The sequence below is a fragment of the Corella eumyota genome, chromosome 3, assembly GCF_963082875.1.
Source record: "Corella eumyota chromosome 3, kaCorEumy4.1, whole genome shotgun sequence".
Classification (NCBI taxonomy): domain Eukaryota; kingdom Metazoa; phylum Chordata; class Ascidiacea; order Phlebobranchia; family Corellidae; genus Corella; species Corella eumyota.
In genome coordinates, this window is record NC_137492.1 from 7,163,864 (window position 1) to 7,181,747 (window position 17,884).

At 27.2% G+C, this 17,884-nt stretch overlaps 2 protein-coding genes across 5 annotated transcripts; one reads left to right on the forward strand and one right to left on the reverse strand.

Annotated features, from left to right (window-relative positions):
* Positions 1–15,865, forward strand: LOC145746151 (S-adenosylhomocysteine hydrolase-like protein 1). Of its 4 annotated transcripts, none has more exons than XM_082564348.1 (15): positions 1–173; positions 4,553–4,643; positions 10,520–10,575; positions 10,695–10,883; positions 11,053–11,155; positions 11,719–11,920; positions 12,218–12,287; positions 12,794–12,840; positions 13,521–13,673; positions 14,081–14,151; positions 14,486–14,580; positions 14,654–14,821; positions 14,896–14,974; positions 15,050–15,170; positions 15,401–15,865. In XM_082564348.1, exons 1-15 carry the CDS (start codon positions 45–47, stop codon positions 15,405–15,407), a joined length of 1,581 nt encoding a protein of 526 aa, XP_082420474.1. In that variant the 5' UTR covers positions 1–44; the 3' UTR covers positions 15,408–15,865. The 4 variants fall into 4 exon arrangements, with proteins under 4 accessions (XP_082420474.1, XP_082420475.1, XP_082420473.1 ...); XM_082564349.1 differs by having other exon boundaries at positions 1–167; XM_082564347.1 differs by lacking the exon at positions 1–173 and adding an exon at positions 3,599–3,893.
* Positions 15,405–17,408, reverse strand: LOC145746152 (GDP-D-glucose phosphorylase 1-like). The gene is made up of 4 exons (XM_082564351.1): positions 17,277–17,408; positions 16,813–17,181; positions 16,468–16,667; positions 15,405–16,341 (listed from the first exon to the last, which is right to left on the reverse strand). The coding sequence occupies exons 1-4, from the start codon at positions 17,404–17,406 to the stop codon at positions 16,030–16,032; spliced, it is 1,011 nt and encodes a 336-aa protein (XP_082420477.1). The 5' UTR covers positions 17,407–17,408; the 3' UTR covers positions 15,405–16,029.
* Between the last annotated feature and the right edge of the window lie 476 nt (positions 17,409–17,884).

The following is a 17,884-nucleotide window of genomic DNA, read 5'->3' on the forward strand; positions in this document are numbered from 1 at the left end:
AGAATGATAGGTATTTGAAAACCCTTTAAGTCAACTTACTTAAAATGTCAACTAAACAATCAAAAAATAGCTCGAATGATGGTGAGCAACGCCATGTTTTGGAGGCTCAAAAGTCTTCTCAAGCTAGCTCTAACAGGCTGGGACTTCAACCTGAAATTGCTAATAGGGTAAGGGTAAGTAAGATTCAAACTTACTACGTTGTATAAAAAACTAATATATATTTGTTATTTTTGTAGCTGCAAAATATTTTGCCTCTTAAAATTGGGCATTTTTTATAACTCTAGTCAAGCCCCAAATTATCTGTTTACTGCACCAGTTTGTTAGAATAAATATTTTGTTTGTGACTTTTTATATTTTAATGTTGCTAAAACTTACTAGCGGTGAGAATTGAACCAAAGATCTAATATATACAGTAAAAATCATGACTATTATTTTATCTAATTTAAAACCTATATTTAAACATAACATTCAAAATTTCTTTTATATATTTACTTTAAAAGTTAGTAGTTAGTTTTGATGAGTATATTTATTAAAACTGTTTATTTATTTTTATTTTTTGACAGGTGATAAAGTACCAAAGCTAGTAGCAAGAATTAAGAAATACAAAAAAGACTAATGTCAGATATATTTAGAATAAGAATAAAGAAAGGAAATAAATATATTTGAGTTTAGAAATTTGAAAGGAGAAGGTAGGCTAGTTTAGTAAGCTCTGAAATTGTTTTTTATTGAAATTTATTGAAAAAGATCATTGTCAACACAAGTGTACTGACAAAAACAACTTTGTTATTGAGCCATGAGTCATCTAATTTAATGAATAACTGGATTTTTTTGTTATTTATTAACCTTAAAATGAGATTTAGTAATTTAAAAAACAATTTAAAAATAGATTTATAATAAAGCCTATATATACTATTTTTAAAGTAGCTTTTTATAAAAAAGGCTAGTTTTTAGATAATAACAACTAAGTTATTTAAAGAATTTTAAATTCCGATTTTTAAAATTAAATAAAAAATAGAAATTTAAATTCTGTTATGGTGTGCAGTTAATGTAATATGCAGTTGATAACTGTGGCTGCCATAATGTAATATCCTATGCCATGCGGTATTTGTATTTCTAAACCGCTGGGAGTTGTAATTACGTTGATAACTTTCCGCTTTGACTTATTAAGATTACTTTGTATTTGTTTGATAAATTATTAAAATAAAAAATATAATTTGTCTAAAAAAATGGTTAAAATTTTAATGGGGTATTAGTCTTTTAATACCTATATTTTTTTTTTAAATTATAATGTTTTAAAATTTTGAATGAAAATTTTCATTGACTTATACTTAACAAAGCAAGAGTCATGTATTATGCACTGTCAACAATGAAGTTATAAAAAGCCGACATCAGCAAAATTTCATTAATGTGGTTTTATCAATATCACAAACTTTTCAATGTATTTATTAACCAAATGGCATGGTGTTTGTTTTTAGTTGGTATTTACCCTTGTCCTAGATCACCTTTGTTAATATTACAAACTAAGTATAAGGCTAAAATTAGTTAACTATGTTAATTTATCAGGTTAATTAAATTACTTAATTAGAAGAAATGCTTTTTTTGCTAACCCTGACTAAAAAACTAAGAGGTAATAAAAAATGCTGACCCCTTTAAAAATATTTTTTGAGTTTTAATGTAATATATAATGTTTTGTCAGATCGATTTTAATATAAATAGGTACAAAGTAAATTAATATGCTAAATATTTGCTAATTAAATCGTTAAATACTGTTAATATTTAAATTTATTGATGTTGGTTTATTTTGGCCTTTTTAAACCGGGTTTTTCGCGTCCGCTAGATGTCACTCGTGGTTCATGTTTACGCTCACTTTTGCGCTAGCCAAATTAGCAATCCCTGCGTTTTTTTTCCTTCCTTTACTTATCACATTCAAGTATATCAGCATAGGGAAGTACTCATATTATCTAGCACAGGAAAACGTAGAATGTATTATATTTGCTTTGCTAAATGTAAGGTGTTTATAGGCGATCATGCGTTAACAAGTAGGTTTTGCTTAGCTGAGCATGTTAAAATGTCTTTAGTCAAAAAGAGGGTAGCAAAACGTGGTTGCTAAATATAGCTATTTTTTGTGGCTATAATATAAAAGTTCAGTATTTAACATCCAGAAGTATCTGGATTTTAGCATATTTAGGAATTGTCAGATGATTAAGATAGTAAGAAATGGATCTTACCCGTTAAGGCGCTGGGGAAATCAAACAATAACATTCAAACTAATTACGACATTTCATCGATATTTAAATTATTTTTTATTTAATCTTTTTTAAATCGCAATGCCACAAGATATTGATTCGCATTTTTCGTCTTATTTTGGGCCTTATCAAGATTTTTTACAAGGGCATATTCACACGTCAGCATATTACATTGTTTTTTTTTAAAAATAGGCTATTTTAGTATAACCAAAAAGGCCTAAAAAAGGTTAAGTTGCCCTTTTATTTCCGTATAATAGTAGGCAGAAAGTGCTACAATTTGGCAGTAGTAAAATAGCATTAAAACATAAAATTTTCGTACTAAAGTATACTTACAAGTACAGTAAGAAAACTTTTTTTTAGCTACCCATTTTTTTAAATTATTAAAGAATGTTAAACTATATAAAAAATAAATAAAAATGAAACAAAATCACCTAAAACATCCAAAAATATATGAGTGTTACTTGAAGTCTATTAATATTTAATAGCGACATTATATACATAAGTGCATTAAACAATATAAATACCTAGGGCCATAATATTTAACGCACAAATTAAGAGGTAATGATTAAGTAAATGCATAAAAATAAATAAACTCTATTTACGCAATTTCAATGACCTTATATTCTATATAACGTAAACGATACATTTTGTAAAAGTCGCGCAATTTTAATTTACATCAAATCAAATGAATAGATAAATGTATTCTGTTAGTATTGGCTACCATTGTCCAGCAAGCTTAACAAAACTTAATGTTTAAAAATTTTCAAGTGTTTTTCGAAATTCTTATTCGCGCAATAAAAACGTTTTTTTTTACTTTCGCGCTTACTAAAAGTGTTTTATTTTTAGTTGTTGATCCAAAAAGTTTAATGTTTTGTTACGCTGTAAACTTCACAGTTATTTTAGTGTTTGAAACTTTAGTTAACTAAAAACAGACTTCGCATCGTATAGGTTAACCATATAATTTAGCAATAAAAAAAACGTAGTCTCAGATTCAAAAAATTTCTACGATTTTTTTTGTAGGAATACTGGTCAAATATTTAAATTATTAGATATTTTATTTTAAAATCTGCTTTTTACGTGTCTATTTTAAACCGGTGTGTGTAGTATCAATAGAACTACAAAGAACAAAAAATCAATATCTCCTTATTCGTTGTGTTTTACGCCACCTTTTGCGTTTCTAAAATTAAAATAATAAGCCAGTGCAGGTATACTGCCAGCTGCTGTTTAATTTAGTATTGCTTTAGAAACTAGGCATTGTTTTTTTTTTTTTTAATTTGTATGAGTAAAGTAGCTTTACTTATTTCCGAATTTGTGTTTTTGTAGCGAAAATTTAAGAAATAATTTTGTTATTAACTTAATGTCATAATCGGCTATACTTAACAAACATCGACGCGTGACGTTACCACGATGGCCTCAGTTGCATTGTCCAATGACGTCACGTTGCCACATGACGTCACGCCCGCCACGGACGAAGGTGTGACCAAAAACCTGGAAGAAAAAAGAAGACAATTGAGAAAACAAAGGAGCCACAGCAGACGAATATTGATTCGGGGTTACTCAGCTAGTTCAGCTAACGTAGATGTTAATAGTCATGCTAGATTGGAAAGTGTAGGCAGTGTTTTTAGCCAGAGCAGCCATACCCAAGAGGTATAAAAAATTAGAAATTTTTAGAATAAAATTTAAATAAAAAAAACTATTTATTATTTTTTATTTTTAAAAATATATATATTTTTTTTTTAAATAATTTTTTACCATCAAAATTTTTTTTTTTTAATATTTTTTTACCATCAAAATTTTATTTTGATTACAAAATTTGTTGATTACAGTTCCACTAATTATTATTACTTAAAAATCGATATTTATTTCTTGCAAATTCCCGTATAGTGACAAGCTACAATCTATATTGGTTATTGACTTAATATAACAATAAATTAACCTCCCATGAGACACAACATAGCTTATATACACATGGGGTTAAATTATATAAGATCAAATAATTCTTATAAAATGCAAATAGGAAAAGGGGGATCTTTTGTAGACTGCTTGTATTTGATAATAACTTTACTGTTATTTATTCAAATTACAAAACAACCACTTAATTTTTAATAACTTAGGTCCCGAGTTCAAATCCCATTGTTATACAGTATTTTTTTATTATTTAATACCGGTTAATTTGTTAAAATAACAAGGTGAATATATTTTAAAAGTAATAAAAGCAAAAAATTTTAAAACTTGCCCAATGATTAGTTTGTTAGGTCGGATTACTTATATACTGGCTAATATAGATTTTTTTAATTTTTTTTTAGCAAATTTCGTTTGCTGAGGATAAAAAAGTAAGGAAAAGAAGATCTATGTCAAGATCCATTTCCGCTTCTTCAGCAGATAGTTTCAGCTCAGGTGATTTATTTTAAATTTTTTCTTTTTTATAATTTTATTCAAAATATTCAACAATGTCTTTTACACAATAAAGGTAAGAATTCTTCAAATTTGTGTAAAAATATACGAATTTTTTTATCACAAATACGTCAACGCCAAAATTGTACCGTATAAAATTACATGTCAAAATGGTACTTACCATATTTTTGTTGCCAAAACACAATTCTACTAAATTATATGCTATCACGTGACCATGTGTATTCGACTGTAAAATTCTTGGAATTTTGTTAACTCCTAAAGTAATTGTTGTTGAATATTACAATTTTATCCTAAGGAGTCAAAACGTAAAATTTAAATTTTACGAATTTTTGAACATCCAAAAAAAAACAAGTTTTATAATTAGTGTTATAGGTATTAAAAATTTACACTTAGTTTTAAAAGATTAAGAATTATTTACAAAAACAATTATAATAAATACAAACCAAATAACGAGTAACATTACCTTTAAAATCCGTTTAAAAATCGAACTTAACAATTAGGTAAATTACAAAACCCGATTTATTATCCTAATAAACTATTACGTAAATTAAAAGATTAACACGGTGTAATTGTAATTACTTTGCGGGATTTCCGTAATGGAAATCCGGCGAAATGTTAATTTCTTTCCGGTCATAAATTAGATATTATTGATTAATGTTTTAATTACAATATAAAATATTAATTGAAAGTTAGAAAATTTTGGCATTGACAAAAAAAACATTTATTTAAAAAAAATTTTTGCTAATTTTTTCATCCAAAAAAGTACCCGTTAGAGTGTGCAAAAGAGCTTATATTTGCTATTTTTGTAAAGCGTGTTTGCTATAGAATTTAAGCAAATAAAAAAAGGTTTTTTGTAAAAATAAAATTTCAACAATAGCATAGATAACATCTTGCCTATTTTTTAGTAGTTAGCATATTTTTGGTCAATATTTTGTCAGATTTGCAGAATTAAAATGGTAATTATTTATTCCACAATACAGATAGCAGTAAAAATTTTCTATATCTACATTTATCGATTGAATTTAAAAACGCGTTAATAACAGCAGAGCGCCAATAAAAATATTACAATTAAATAAAATTCTTTAATATTAAGTGATTTAAAAAATTTATTGCTTTATAGTCGATATATTTTGCTCTCGAGTCTTAGACAAATAAAGACATAATTCATCATAGCATAAGTACTATAGGTTATAAAGCACTTCTTTTCTACATCGACTACTTGATAAGAGGTTTATTGCTAAGCAGAATATAGGCAGCTTTATAATGATTAAACTTTTTACTGCTTGATTTACGGCTAGCCAAACAGTCATATTATTAAAGCAGTATGTTTAGTTCATTTTTGGCTCAATGCAGTATTGCTAGCCTATCGTTTATAATCTTGAATATTGACAGCGCTTTGGCAATGGCTTGCAGTTATTTTTTGTATTTTGAGACTAGGATTTTTTATTTTTAGACCAAAGTGCAAAAAGATTAAAAAGGGAGAAAATAAAAATGTTACAAAAATGTTGTTTTTTTTCTATTAAGGTTTGCTTGTAGCTAGAAAAAGATAAATAGATTAATTTTGAAACTCTTTAAATGTAATTGATAACTTTTAGTGTTTTTTTGCGGTTACTAGCGTTCTCTTATCAGAAACAAAAAAAACTTTACAAAAAGAATCTTGTTTTTACTATTTTTTAAACAAAAAATCGTTTTTTTTTTTTAAATTTTATAATTTAAGTAGGCTAAAGTTTAGAGTAAGCCTAGTTAACCCCTTTAAGTTTTATTATCAGAAGTTTATACTAATTGAAGCATAAAACTAGGCCATTATAATAACAAGGCACTTTAGCCGTAAGGTAATAATTAAAATTAAAATTTGACATAAAATTTTTTAATTGTTCCCAGGCGAAATAAACGTGTTTTTAAGTTTAATTTCGTATACAGTTATGTTAGTACTTAGTTAAAACAGATGAAAAACACGTCATACTGTTAGTCTTAAATATTACTAGAGTCAAATAGGTTTAGAAGGCTGTAATTTATCATCGTATTTTATGACATGTTTTGTTAAAATATAGTCTTTATTTGCGTAGAAGAACACCCATTTATATTTTGCGTGAATTAATTATTTTCGTTTAAAATGTCGACTTAAAAAACTATTAATCTAAAAAGTAAAAAATGTCATGTTTGAATAATTATTTATTAATTCATATTCCAAGTAAAATCAATAAGAATTACATTTTTGGGTTGTAGTATATTTGACATAAAATCTTTTATCAAGACTTTTTGACTAAGCTATTAATAGAATTCGGTACGTTTCTGTGAGTTAATGAATTATGTATTAATCTTCTTGAAAACAGCCTAAAATATATTTCACTACGCTGATTACACGTTTTGAATATCCTAATATAATTACCAAAGCCTATATTACAAGATAATTAAATTTTTTTGGAATCGCCGATCTAGGCGCTTCATTTTGAGAGAAAATATAGAAAATATTTTAACCGTTTTTATACAGTTAGATATATGAGTGCTATTGCTTTATATAATATTTAAGCACTCAGCTTAAGGTTAAGTTAAGTTCATCTTATACTTTAGAAAACCTCATCCAAGGCCCTTAAAACTTTTTTGTTGTAACTTTCCATTAAAACATCATTAAAAGTCACGAAACATCTTTGTAAAGACCAACAATAAAATTAATGACTGACTAGGCTTATGCAATGGCGCCTAGCAAAAAAAAATAAGATGAAAAATTAAAATTTAGAAATAAGCATTTTTACAAACAATATATATTTATAAATTTCATAAAAATTTCGAAAACGCTATTATATTTTTTATTTTATATATTGATGCACAAATTTACGAATGAAATATATTTTCTTTTGTACAAAAAAACGCTAAAAATTAAGATCTTTGTTATATAAGTATTTACTAAAGCGATTACCCAAAACCGCTATAGTATTTCAAATCCGAATAAGCGCTCTGGAAATCATTAAAAACACGACGGGTCACCGATTAAAGTTTTGAGTTGTTTACGAAAGAATATTCATGATTAGGATTAAAATAATTTTGACGTTTAAAAAGTAAGATATGTTATTTTTCTCAATCATAGTAGGATTTTTTTTTATTTATGCAGTAGGATTTTTTGACTTTGTTTTAGACTTTTTTATTCTAATTATGATTTTAAAAGTGCTTAGAAAATTTTAGCTTAGAAGAATATCATGTAGTGAAGCTAAAATAAAAAGCAATTTCTTTAAGTAATTAGCGACTAAACGTAAATTGCCTACTCTATTTACCTAACCTTTCAACGTTAATTAAAAACAAAACGTTATTAAAGTTATTGATTTCCATTACATGTGAGGGTAGTGTAACAATTTTTTTTATCTGGCCACATGAAAGAATATAGATAGTGTTATTTATTTTAAACACTCATTTTTAAAATCAATAAAAATGATAAATTTTCGCGCGTTCAATATAGATATTTATTATTAGAAATAGAATATTAAGGCAAATGGTTCATTTTTAAATTTTGCCGACTAGTATTTTACGCAAAATATATCATAACCTTGATGTAGCAGTTAAAAAAATGCAGCTAAATATAAGCCTATCATGTATTACTGTCTGTAAGAAGCTTAAAAGTTTAAAAAGTCCCAAAAAATTGTAATCTTTTTGCGAAATTGTTAATCCTACAGCACAGATTTTAGATTATTATTCTACTACGCATCTGCACAAGAAAAAGGGAGGTAGCATATTTGCAAAAATGTCATAATACTATATGAGTAAGACCACGTACAAAACAATAACATTACAACCTAATTTAGAAAATATTTATAGTGATTTTCTCAAGTTAAGTTCTGTATAAATTTTACCATTTTGTTAATAATAGGCGAGATTGGGCAGCAACATATTAACAATAATATGATTTTTAACATAACTTTTCAAGTGGTTTTACTGTTTAGTAGGCGTGTTTGAAATGCGTTGATTTAGAAGGCAAATTTCTAACGAGAATCATGTAGTTCAGAAAAATCTTTATTCATAGTTAGGCAGTATACCAATTTTCAAAACTGTATTTGCATTTTAAAAGTTTGGTAAGTACGTAGGTGAAAAAACAGTTTTTTATGGCACCCCGCTAGGCTATTGTTTGCGTAAATCCTACTGCTTCGGCGTGATTATAATACTAGGCTTTGCTTCCCAATAAGCAGTTTCTTTTTACTAGTTTCGTAGAGCGCTTTAAAATATTACCTCCATTGATTGCTCAATCGACGACTAGCCCTTTTTTATTAATACCGTTCGATAATAGGTCTCGTATGACATTGCTAGTCTGCATTTCCAGTTATTTTGACGACCTAGATTTATCGAGTTATTAGTATAGAAAATTTTAATCAATATTTTGCAAACGCGTGTAGTAAATATTATGCAGTCAACACACATTTTACGTTTAGTATTATATAAATAAATGCCTACTTATATTATGAACGCACTTAAATGTTGGCAATTAGCTAGTACTGTATATAATAAGCAGGCAAATAAAAAAAAATATTTATAGTTGGCAACGTAACATAGGTTATAACTTATATGTTGGTAATTAATACAGTAAGGTCACGTGATGATTAATGACCCTATCCCCGGAAAATATATATTTGTGTTTAATTAATATTTGTATGAATAGCCTACATATTGAAAGAGTAGTATAATTGGGTAAATGTATAGCCCAGTTAAGTTAATAACACAAGAAAGTTATATTCAGTAGGTTGTTTATGTTATGATATCATAATTTAGTTTAAATGGTCGCCAACCTAAATACCTAGCTTAATAAGAGCCTATTATTATGGCTAATTATATCTAACTATATTTCTAGGTCTTATTGTACATAATAGCATGAAATAAAGCAGATAGGTTTTTCTGTAGTCTCGTATTATATTTCTGTATTATAAATTGACATATCTTGAAAAATTTGTACAAAAAACAATAAAAATGAATGGGGTAAAAACTAATGGCGAAACAAAAGAAGTGACGTTTAGTTTGGCCAGTTTAAACTGTGAAATTATCGGGGAAAATAATCCATTGCTACAAACGCGAAGAAAAAGTAAAGAAATAAGAAGACCAAGTATAACCCTTTCTAGAGAATTCTCTACCACTAGCACAGGTGATAAGAAAAGCAATTTTTTGCTTAAATTGCAAGGTCATGATTATTTTTTGCTTAAAAATTATTGTTTGAACTACAAAAAATTAAAATTGCTGAAGTAAGGTTAATTTTTTGACGTTTTGAGGCTGTTTAAACTTCGAAAATTGCTTAATTTACTTTTCAAAAATTGAATTAGTTTGAGTTTACTAAAAGTAAAACCATTTTCACTTTAAAACTAAACAAAAAGTAAAATTGAATTTAATCAAAACAGATTTTGTTTTTTGTCCAAGAAAAACAACAAATTAAAAATTAAAGGTCAATTTTGGCTTTAATATATGCTTAACTCACAACACAATGCCCCAGGTTATACAAGATTAATTGTCAGCTAAATCAGGTTATTTGTTATGTGTTTTATGACAGAACTGCCGGTAGTTTATATTAACAACGTTGTTTTTAAACTTGAAATAAATGTTTTTGTTTGTCTGGAGCTTTAGCTATATTTTTTGATGCCTGTAGTTTATAACAAAATTGACACAGTTAAAATAAAAAACTGACTAATTTAAAACACTGACTAATAACAGAAAAATTATGATATTGCCATTATCTAAATTTATTTAATCAGTTTAAAAATCTTACGATTTAAATTTTTAAAAAATCTTTGACATTTTTTTTTCTAAAAACGTTATGTTTTTTATTTAATTGTAATATTTGGTTTTCTAAAAACATACATTTTTGTTAAAATTAAGTATTTTTATTTTAGCTTCATATTCAAGTTCAGATGAAGAAGATGAAGTTTCTCCAAGAGAAAAAAATCAGGTAAATTTATTTTAAATTTTGTCTAAACACAGAAAATTGTTATTTTAAGCTGTCAGCTGGGCCCCCTTTATAATTTTTTTTTTTAATAATTTTTTTTCACTTTCTTTAACTTTCATCAGGTCAGTTCCTCTGGATTTAAGGACTTTTGCATCCGCAACATCAAGCATGCTGATTTTGGAAGAAGAGAGATTGAGATTGCCGAGCAAGAGATGCCGGCTCTTATGGACCTGCGGAAGAGGGCGCAGGGGGATAAACCTCTGAATGGAGCGAGGATCGTCGGATGCACCCACATTTCTGCTCAATCAGCTGTAAGATTTCTTTTTCATTATTTTGATATAATATTTTAACTGAAATGTATAAAAAAAAACTTATAAATAAAGACAACTATCCAAAACCAATAATTTAATCCTTTATATGGTAATTCTTTTAATTATAAATTTAAAAATATTCAAGTTTATTAATTGATTTTTGTTAAAGGTTTTAATCGAAACTTTAAGAGAGCTAGGAGCAAAAGTACGCTGGTGTGCTTGTAATATTTACTCCACTCAAAATGAGGTAGCGGCTGCATTGGCAGAAGCTGGTAAGTTAAAATAAATTTTTCACACAAAAAATTGTATTTTTAAATCAGTTTTTTAAACCCAGACATTAAGTTTTATTTGTTTTTATTTCTTTTGTTTTTTTAAATGGTATTGATAAATTTAAACTAGTTTTTATTTTTACTAAACTTAAATCCATTTTACAGTATACATTATATATACTTAATTATAAAATTAATTACTTTGCCTAAACAAATATAAATTTGGTTTTTTCTTTCTATTTTACCATCGTTACTTACCACATTCCTTTTAAAAACAAAAAGAAAGGAAAGGTCATATTAACAAATAAATAATTCATTAACAAAAATTTTAAATAAGGATGAAGCGTAAATAAATATAAAACGCTTAATGAACAATTTTGTATTCCTATAACCAACAATTAGGTTAATTGGCAATAATTATCGATTTTGTGATTAATTATCTTGACGTTGTAGCATAAATTATTAATTTAAAATGTTGATAAACTGTAAGTTAGGTTTAACTTAGTTTACTACCATAGATTAAAAAAAGAATTTGTATTAAAAAAAATTTCTAAAATTTTTTTTAGGATTTTCAGTTTTTGCATGGAAGGGCCAGGAAGAGGAGGATTTCTGGTGGTGCATTGAGCAGTGTATCACCCAGGATGGGTGGCATCCCAACATGATCCTGGATGACGGAGGGGATCTTACTCATTCCATCATCAAGAAGTATCCCACTCTCTTTCGAGGGATGAAAGGGATCGTGGAGGAAAGTGTCACTGGAGTTCACAGGTTCGTGGAATGAAATTGTTTTGAAAAAATTTTAAAGAAATTAAATTTTTTTTAAAAATTTGAGTTTTTGTAAAATTATTTTTATTAAACTTTTCTTTTTCATTGTTTTTTCGTTTAAAGTAAAAAAGTTTTAATTTATTATGTTACTAATTTAAATTTGGAATCACTTAATTATCTTTTTTATTAAATTATCACAAATTTTAAGTTACATTTTAATTCAAAATAGTTACTCCATTTTAAAACTTTACATAAGTTTGACTTCTGGCCAAAATAAAAAAACATTTGTTCGTATTTTAGATTGTACCAACTGACTAAAACAGGCAAATTATGCATTCCAGCAATGAACGTGAACGACTCAGTCACTAAGGTGAACATTACTAAAAAAAAAAAAAAGTTAAAATAAATAACATAAACCTACTTCTAACAATTTTTGTTAAAATATTGTGATATAATAAAAAAAATTGACTAGCTTTGGTGGCTATGTAATGGTATACTCAAAAAGAAATTACACTTTTTATGTCATTTTATCCTTAAAATTGGCAGTTTTAAGTTCCTTATTGCAATATTATATTGTGTATTGTAGCGTATAAATTGCTATTGTCATTTATGCGTAAAAAACATAAATACAAAAATGCCAAAAAATTTTTAACTGAAGGTTATGCAATCAAATTTAAAAAATTTAAATCAAAAATGTGATTCAATACAATATGTTAAACAAGTATAACTAACCAAAGATTTAATGAAAATTCTCCCAGTCTTTGTAAACAAATAAAAATTGTTTTATTACCAATATTTACTTTGGCGTTGGCATTTAGCTAAATTTTACAATTTTGTTGACTTAAAATTTTAACAATTTAATATTTTTTGTTTTAGCAAAAATTTGACAATTTGTACTCGTGTAGAGAATCAGTCTTAGACGGGTAAAAAAAAGTTTTTTTTTAATTCTATTTTAAGTACCTTTCCTTTTCATGCTTTAAAAAACTGTCAACAAATTTCTGTATGTGCGTGTGGCCTTAATCAATCAACAGTATATTTGCTCAATTTAAAAAAAAAAAAGTTTAAAAGTTCACCAAGTTTAAAATGGCAAAAGATTTACTGAATTCAATTTTTTTTATATTGATATTGTCATATTATGTAAAATGTAATTATAGAAATATGTAGTCAAATTAATATAAAAAGTTACACCTCCTTAATTTATATGTAATTTAGCATTTACATATGGGAATTATTAAGCTTAAATATCTAACCGGCAGTGTGGTGTAGTGGTCAGAACACTTGGTATTTTCTACACAAGGTCCTGGGTTTGATCCTCACTGCTCCTATGTTGTAGCACCCTTAAGTAAGGCACTATAACCAGTATGAACTCCTGCTGGTCAAATACTTAAAAAGCAACTTAGTTATCAGTCAATTATAACCTTTTATAATATCAAAACTGCTAAAGGAAATTTGAGACTGGGTTGGGGTAACTAATGTGTTTAGATTTATGTTTAGATTATGTTTAGATTGTGAAGTTGACCTTCCCACATTAACAAAAAATAAATATAAAAAAACTCTGTTTAATTTTTCCAAACCTAAAACACAATTAAATTTTTGTTTTTAGATTGAAACGTACAACTGACATTATGTTTGGCGGTAAACAGGTGGTAGTATGTGGGTATGGTGAGGTGGGTAAGGGATGCTGTTTTGCTCTTAAGGGGCTGGGAGCAGTCGTTTATGTGACGGAAATTGACCCAATCTGTGCCCTGCAAGCATGGTATGTTTACGAATTATAGTTTTTTATTAAAATAAATCTTATTAGTTATTATTAAAAACTGGCAGCATAATGTAGTTGTCAAAACACTTAGCTGCACTACATGAGGTCCTTGGTTCGATCCCCACTACTTTAATGCTGATGTGCCCTCGAATAAGGCACTATAAATAAAATGGACTCTTGCCGAGCCAATACTTATTTAGCAGTAAAATTGCCAGGCAATTATAAACTTTAAAATCCTTAACTGCCAAAAGAGACTCGAGGCTGGGTAGGGGTAACTGATGTTACTTTATGTTTAGGTCGATAAGTCGACTTCCCACATTAAGAATAAATAAATGTAAAAAAATCATTATGACATATACAATATAGAAATAGGTATTAAAACTAATTACCAATTTGTTATTTTTTAGTATGGATGGGATTAGAGTTGTTAGATTAAATGAAATTGTCAGGACAGCTGATCTATTTATTACTTGCACAGGTAAATACCTAAGTTAAAAGTTTTTTCATTTTTTTTAAATAATTTGTTTTACTCGGTTTTAATGTTCTAAGCCACATCCTGTTTTGTCTATTGTATTTTTATTTTTGTTCTTAAATTACTACCTTGGGTATAACAATAGGAAATAAAAACCTACAATTTTATAGGCTGTAAAGTGTAACTTGTCATTAAATTGATAATAAAAATTTTAAAGGTTGTAAATAAAAAAATTAATTTAAAATTTAATTTTGGTTTGGTTAATAAACAATAATATTTTTTAATAGCTTTTTTTGTTTTTTTTGTGCTTTTTTTAAAATATTTATTACCTTTATTTCAGGAAGTAAAAATGTAATTAATCGCGATAGTTTGGACAAAATGAAAAATGGGGCCATTGTTTGTAACATGGGACATGGGAACACTGAAATTGACGTCGTAAGTTCACTTTTTCATCAAAAAAATCTCATTTTTTTACCCATTTTTTACATATTATTCTTGATACACTTAGGCTAGTTTAAAGACAAATGATCTTACATGGGAAAAAGTGAGATCACAAGTTGATCATGTGATCTGGCCTGATGGCAAACGGATTGTTCTATTGGCTGAGGGAAGGTTATTGAACTTGAGTTGTTCAACTGTTCCTTCATTTGTGCTGTCAATTACTCATTGTACACAGGTGAGATTTTGTTAAAGTTTTGTTAGAAAAAAAATTAAAAAATATTTTTTAATGATTTTGTAAATTAATTTCAGGCACTTGCTCTGATTGAGTTGTTTAACGCACCAGAAGGCAGATACAAACAAGATGTTTATCTTTTGCCAAAGAAAATGGGTAAGTCGGTTACAATTTCATACCTATTTTATATAACATCAATTTTTTTACTCATTTTAACACACATTTTGTTAGACGAATATGTGGCTAGTCTTCACCTGGCTACATTTGATGCCCATCTCACAGAATTAAGTGATGACCAGGCCAAGTATCTGGGTCTTAACAAGTCAGGACCATTCAAACCTAACTACTACAGGTAAAAAATAGTTTTCTTCACCACTGTTTAAATAAAGTATGTATATTACCCACTATTATTAGTTTAAAAAGATACACATTTATTTGCACATCCTTTTACTGTTTTTTTTTCGATTTGCATTTTTTTTTTTTCCTTATTTTGCTACTTTTAAAAATTTTCAATTTAATTTTTAACATTTATTTTTTGTTTATTTATTCTATTTTTGAAGCAAGTTTTGATTAATTTTTTAGGTACTAAAGATGACAAAAAACTGATATAAAAACAAGTGTTCCAAAGTATCAAAGCCATCGTTTATATCAAATTTGTGGTGCCCAATGTGACACACTGTGTGTTTACGTAAATCTCTCTTATTATTTATACACATCTGAGTAACTCTAATTTCCCTTGTTTTGTCGTTGCATTATTTTACGGTAATACTAACCTGAAAATGATGCTTATTTATTATTGTCGCCCATTTTAATGGGAAAACCTCAAAAAAGTATGGGCAGGTTTATTCTACGTGACACAGGTTATACTTTTGGTATGAATCAGTATTTTAAAATCCGACGTTTCATATTTTGAAAGCGTGACTTTGCTTTTTTTTAACCTGTAGAGTATTGTTGCCTATATATATAATTCTTCTTTTTATCATGTGTGTGTCGTGTGTGTGCAATTTGCAATTCTCTCGTACAAAATAAATAATAATAAAGTATGGTCCAAAATCTGAGTAGTACAATACAAATATATTTTTAAGCATAATGTAAAGAGAAAAAGGGCATTTCCTAAATATAAAGGTTTTACATTAAACAGCACATTAAGTGGTATATAAAAAGCATAGTAAAAGCAGGATATATATTTTGTTGGGAATGTAAATATATCTTCAAAAAAGTGTTTTTACTTTTTGTAAAATTGCATTAAAATCTTTATCATCAAGCTTGGCCGTTTGTAAAATTTCGACCGATTTATCAAAACTCAAATCATCGAAATATTCTTTTGTTTTTACTGGAAATTGCCCACCTACTTCTACACATGCAACATCAAAACAATCGCCAGGTTGTAGTTCCTTGGTTGATTTACGAGGCCACAAAAAAGCCCGAGTACTTACTTGTTTTGTACTTCTTGTTATGATAAATGTGTATGGAGTTTCAATCTCATGAAGGTAGTCAACAATTTTTATAATCTTTTCCGCAGTCTAAATACGTAAGTTTATTTATTTTTAATAACAGAGCATATTTTAACAAATATTTAAATGAAATATTAAAGGTAAGAGTGCAAATTTTTTTAGATTATAAATTTTGTATAACTAAATTTCAATTACTAATTTTCTGCAGCTAATTTCATTGGAAATCTTAAATCCAAATGCTGGCAAAGGATGTTGTATCAAGAAGCAATCATCTTTTACTACTTCTCCATTAATAACTTCATCAATATAAAGTGGGTGGTTTAAGTACATGGCATGATAATGTAAATGGTTAATTGAAGCCCAGGCATGTATGCTATTAAAACCAACACGAAAACCTAGAAAAAGTAGTTAAAAATAAAAATTTTTGTGGATAAAATATAATTACAAAGTATTACAAAAAATGAATCTTGTAAAAAACTTTTAACTTATCATTTTGATATTTTATTTTTTTTTAAAAAAACATTAAAACTTTTATGTTACCTGGATGATTGCTAAGTTGTGAAAAATCAAAAACTTGTAATAAAGATTTTAAAGTCATTCTTTGAGGTAAGCAGTCATTTAAATCAGGAATAAACAACACATGGCAGTCGTCAATTGGACTTATATTAAGAGCTACAATTGACTCTGAGTTTGTTTTAGAATCATTCGATTTTATCTTCAGTAATATTTCTTCATTTTTCATTTTTGTAAAATTAAATTGGTCAACTGGAAAAGGCGAATTCATTTTTTCATAGGATTGTCTTTTTCTTCTGTTAAAAGCTCTTTGGGGGTTTAGTTGGGCTACAAATTGAATTCCGTCTTGCTCAAGGGTTTTGTATTGGCAATCATCCAACTTGTATTTAAACAAACCTAGAAAAAATTAAGTTTAAAAATGAGAAATACTGTGAAAAATAAACTCTTAATTTTTTTATGAATTATAAAGCAAAATTGTATAACTAATTTACCATTTTCAACAGCTTTATTCCATTTTGATGTGAGAACTTTATCAAATTTGGATAATTTCCTTTCTTCAATATCCCAATTTTCGGGTTTTTCAATTAAATCCGACGTGTTATAACTTAAATCCAACGACATACTTTAATATAATAATTTTGTACCATTTACTAATAAACAAAATGTCTAAAAAAAAGAAAATTCAATTATATAAACGTTACGTGTCTCTTATGATGATTTGTTATTATTTACAACAGAAAACAGCTGATTAGGTAACACGTTGGGGGATTTTAGATATCAAATTTCTTTTTATTTGCTTCTTATTAACGAAATATTAATTTAAATACCTACTGATAACTATAATTGTAATAAAAAAATTAATTCAAATGTATTCTTATTGCAAAACTAATCAAACATTATATTTTTAAATTGAGGATAAACCGGTAATTTTAAAAAATCTGGAACGTCACGCGTCATCAACAATGAATAAAACATAAACGGTTTGTTGATTTATGATACGCATGAATAGATTGGATCGTTTACCGCTAATTTGTTAATTCTTCAAATCCTCAAGTATTTGAATAAGTAAAATTGTCTAACCTTTATATTTTTTTACCGC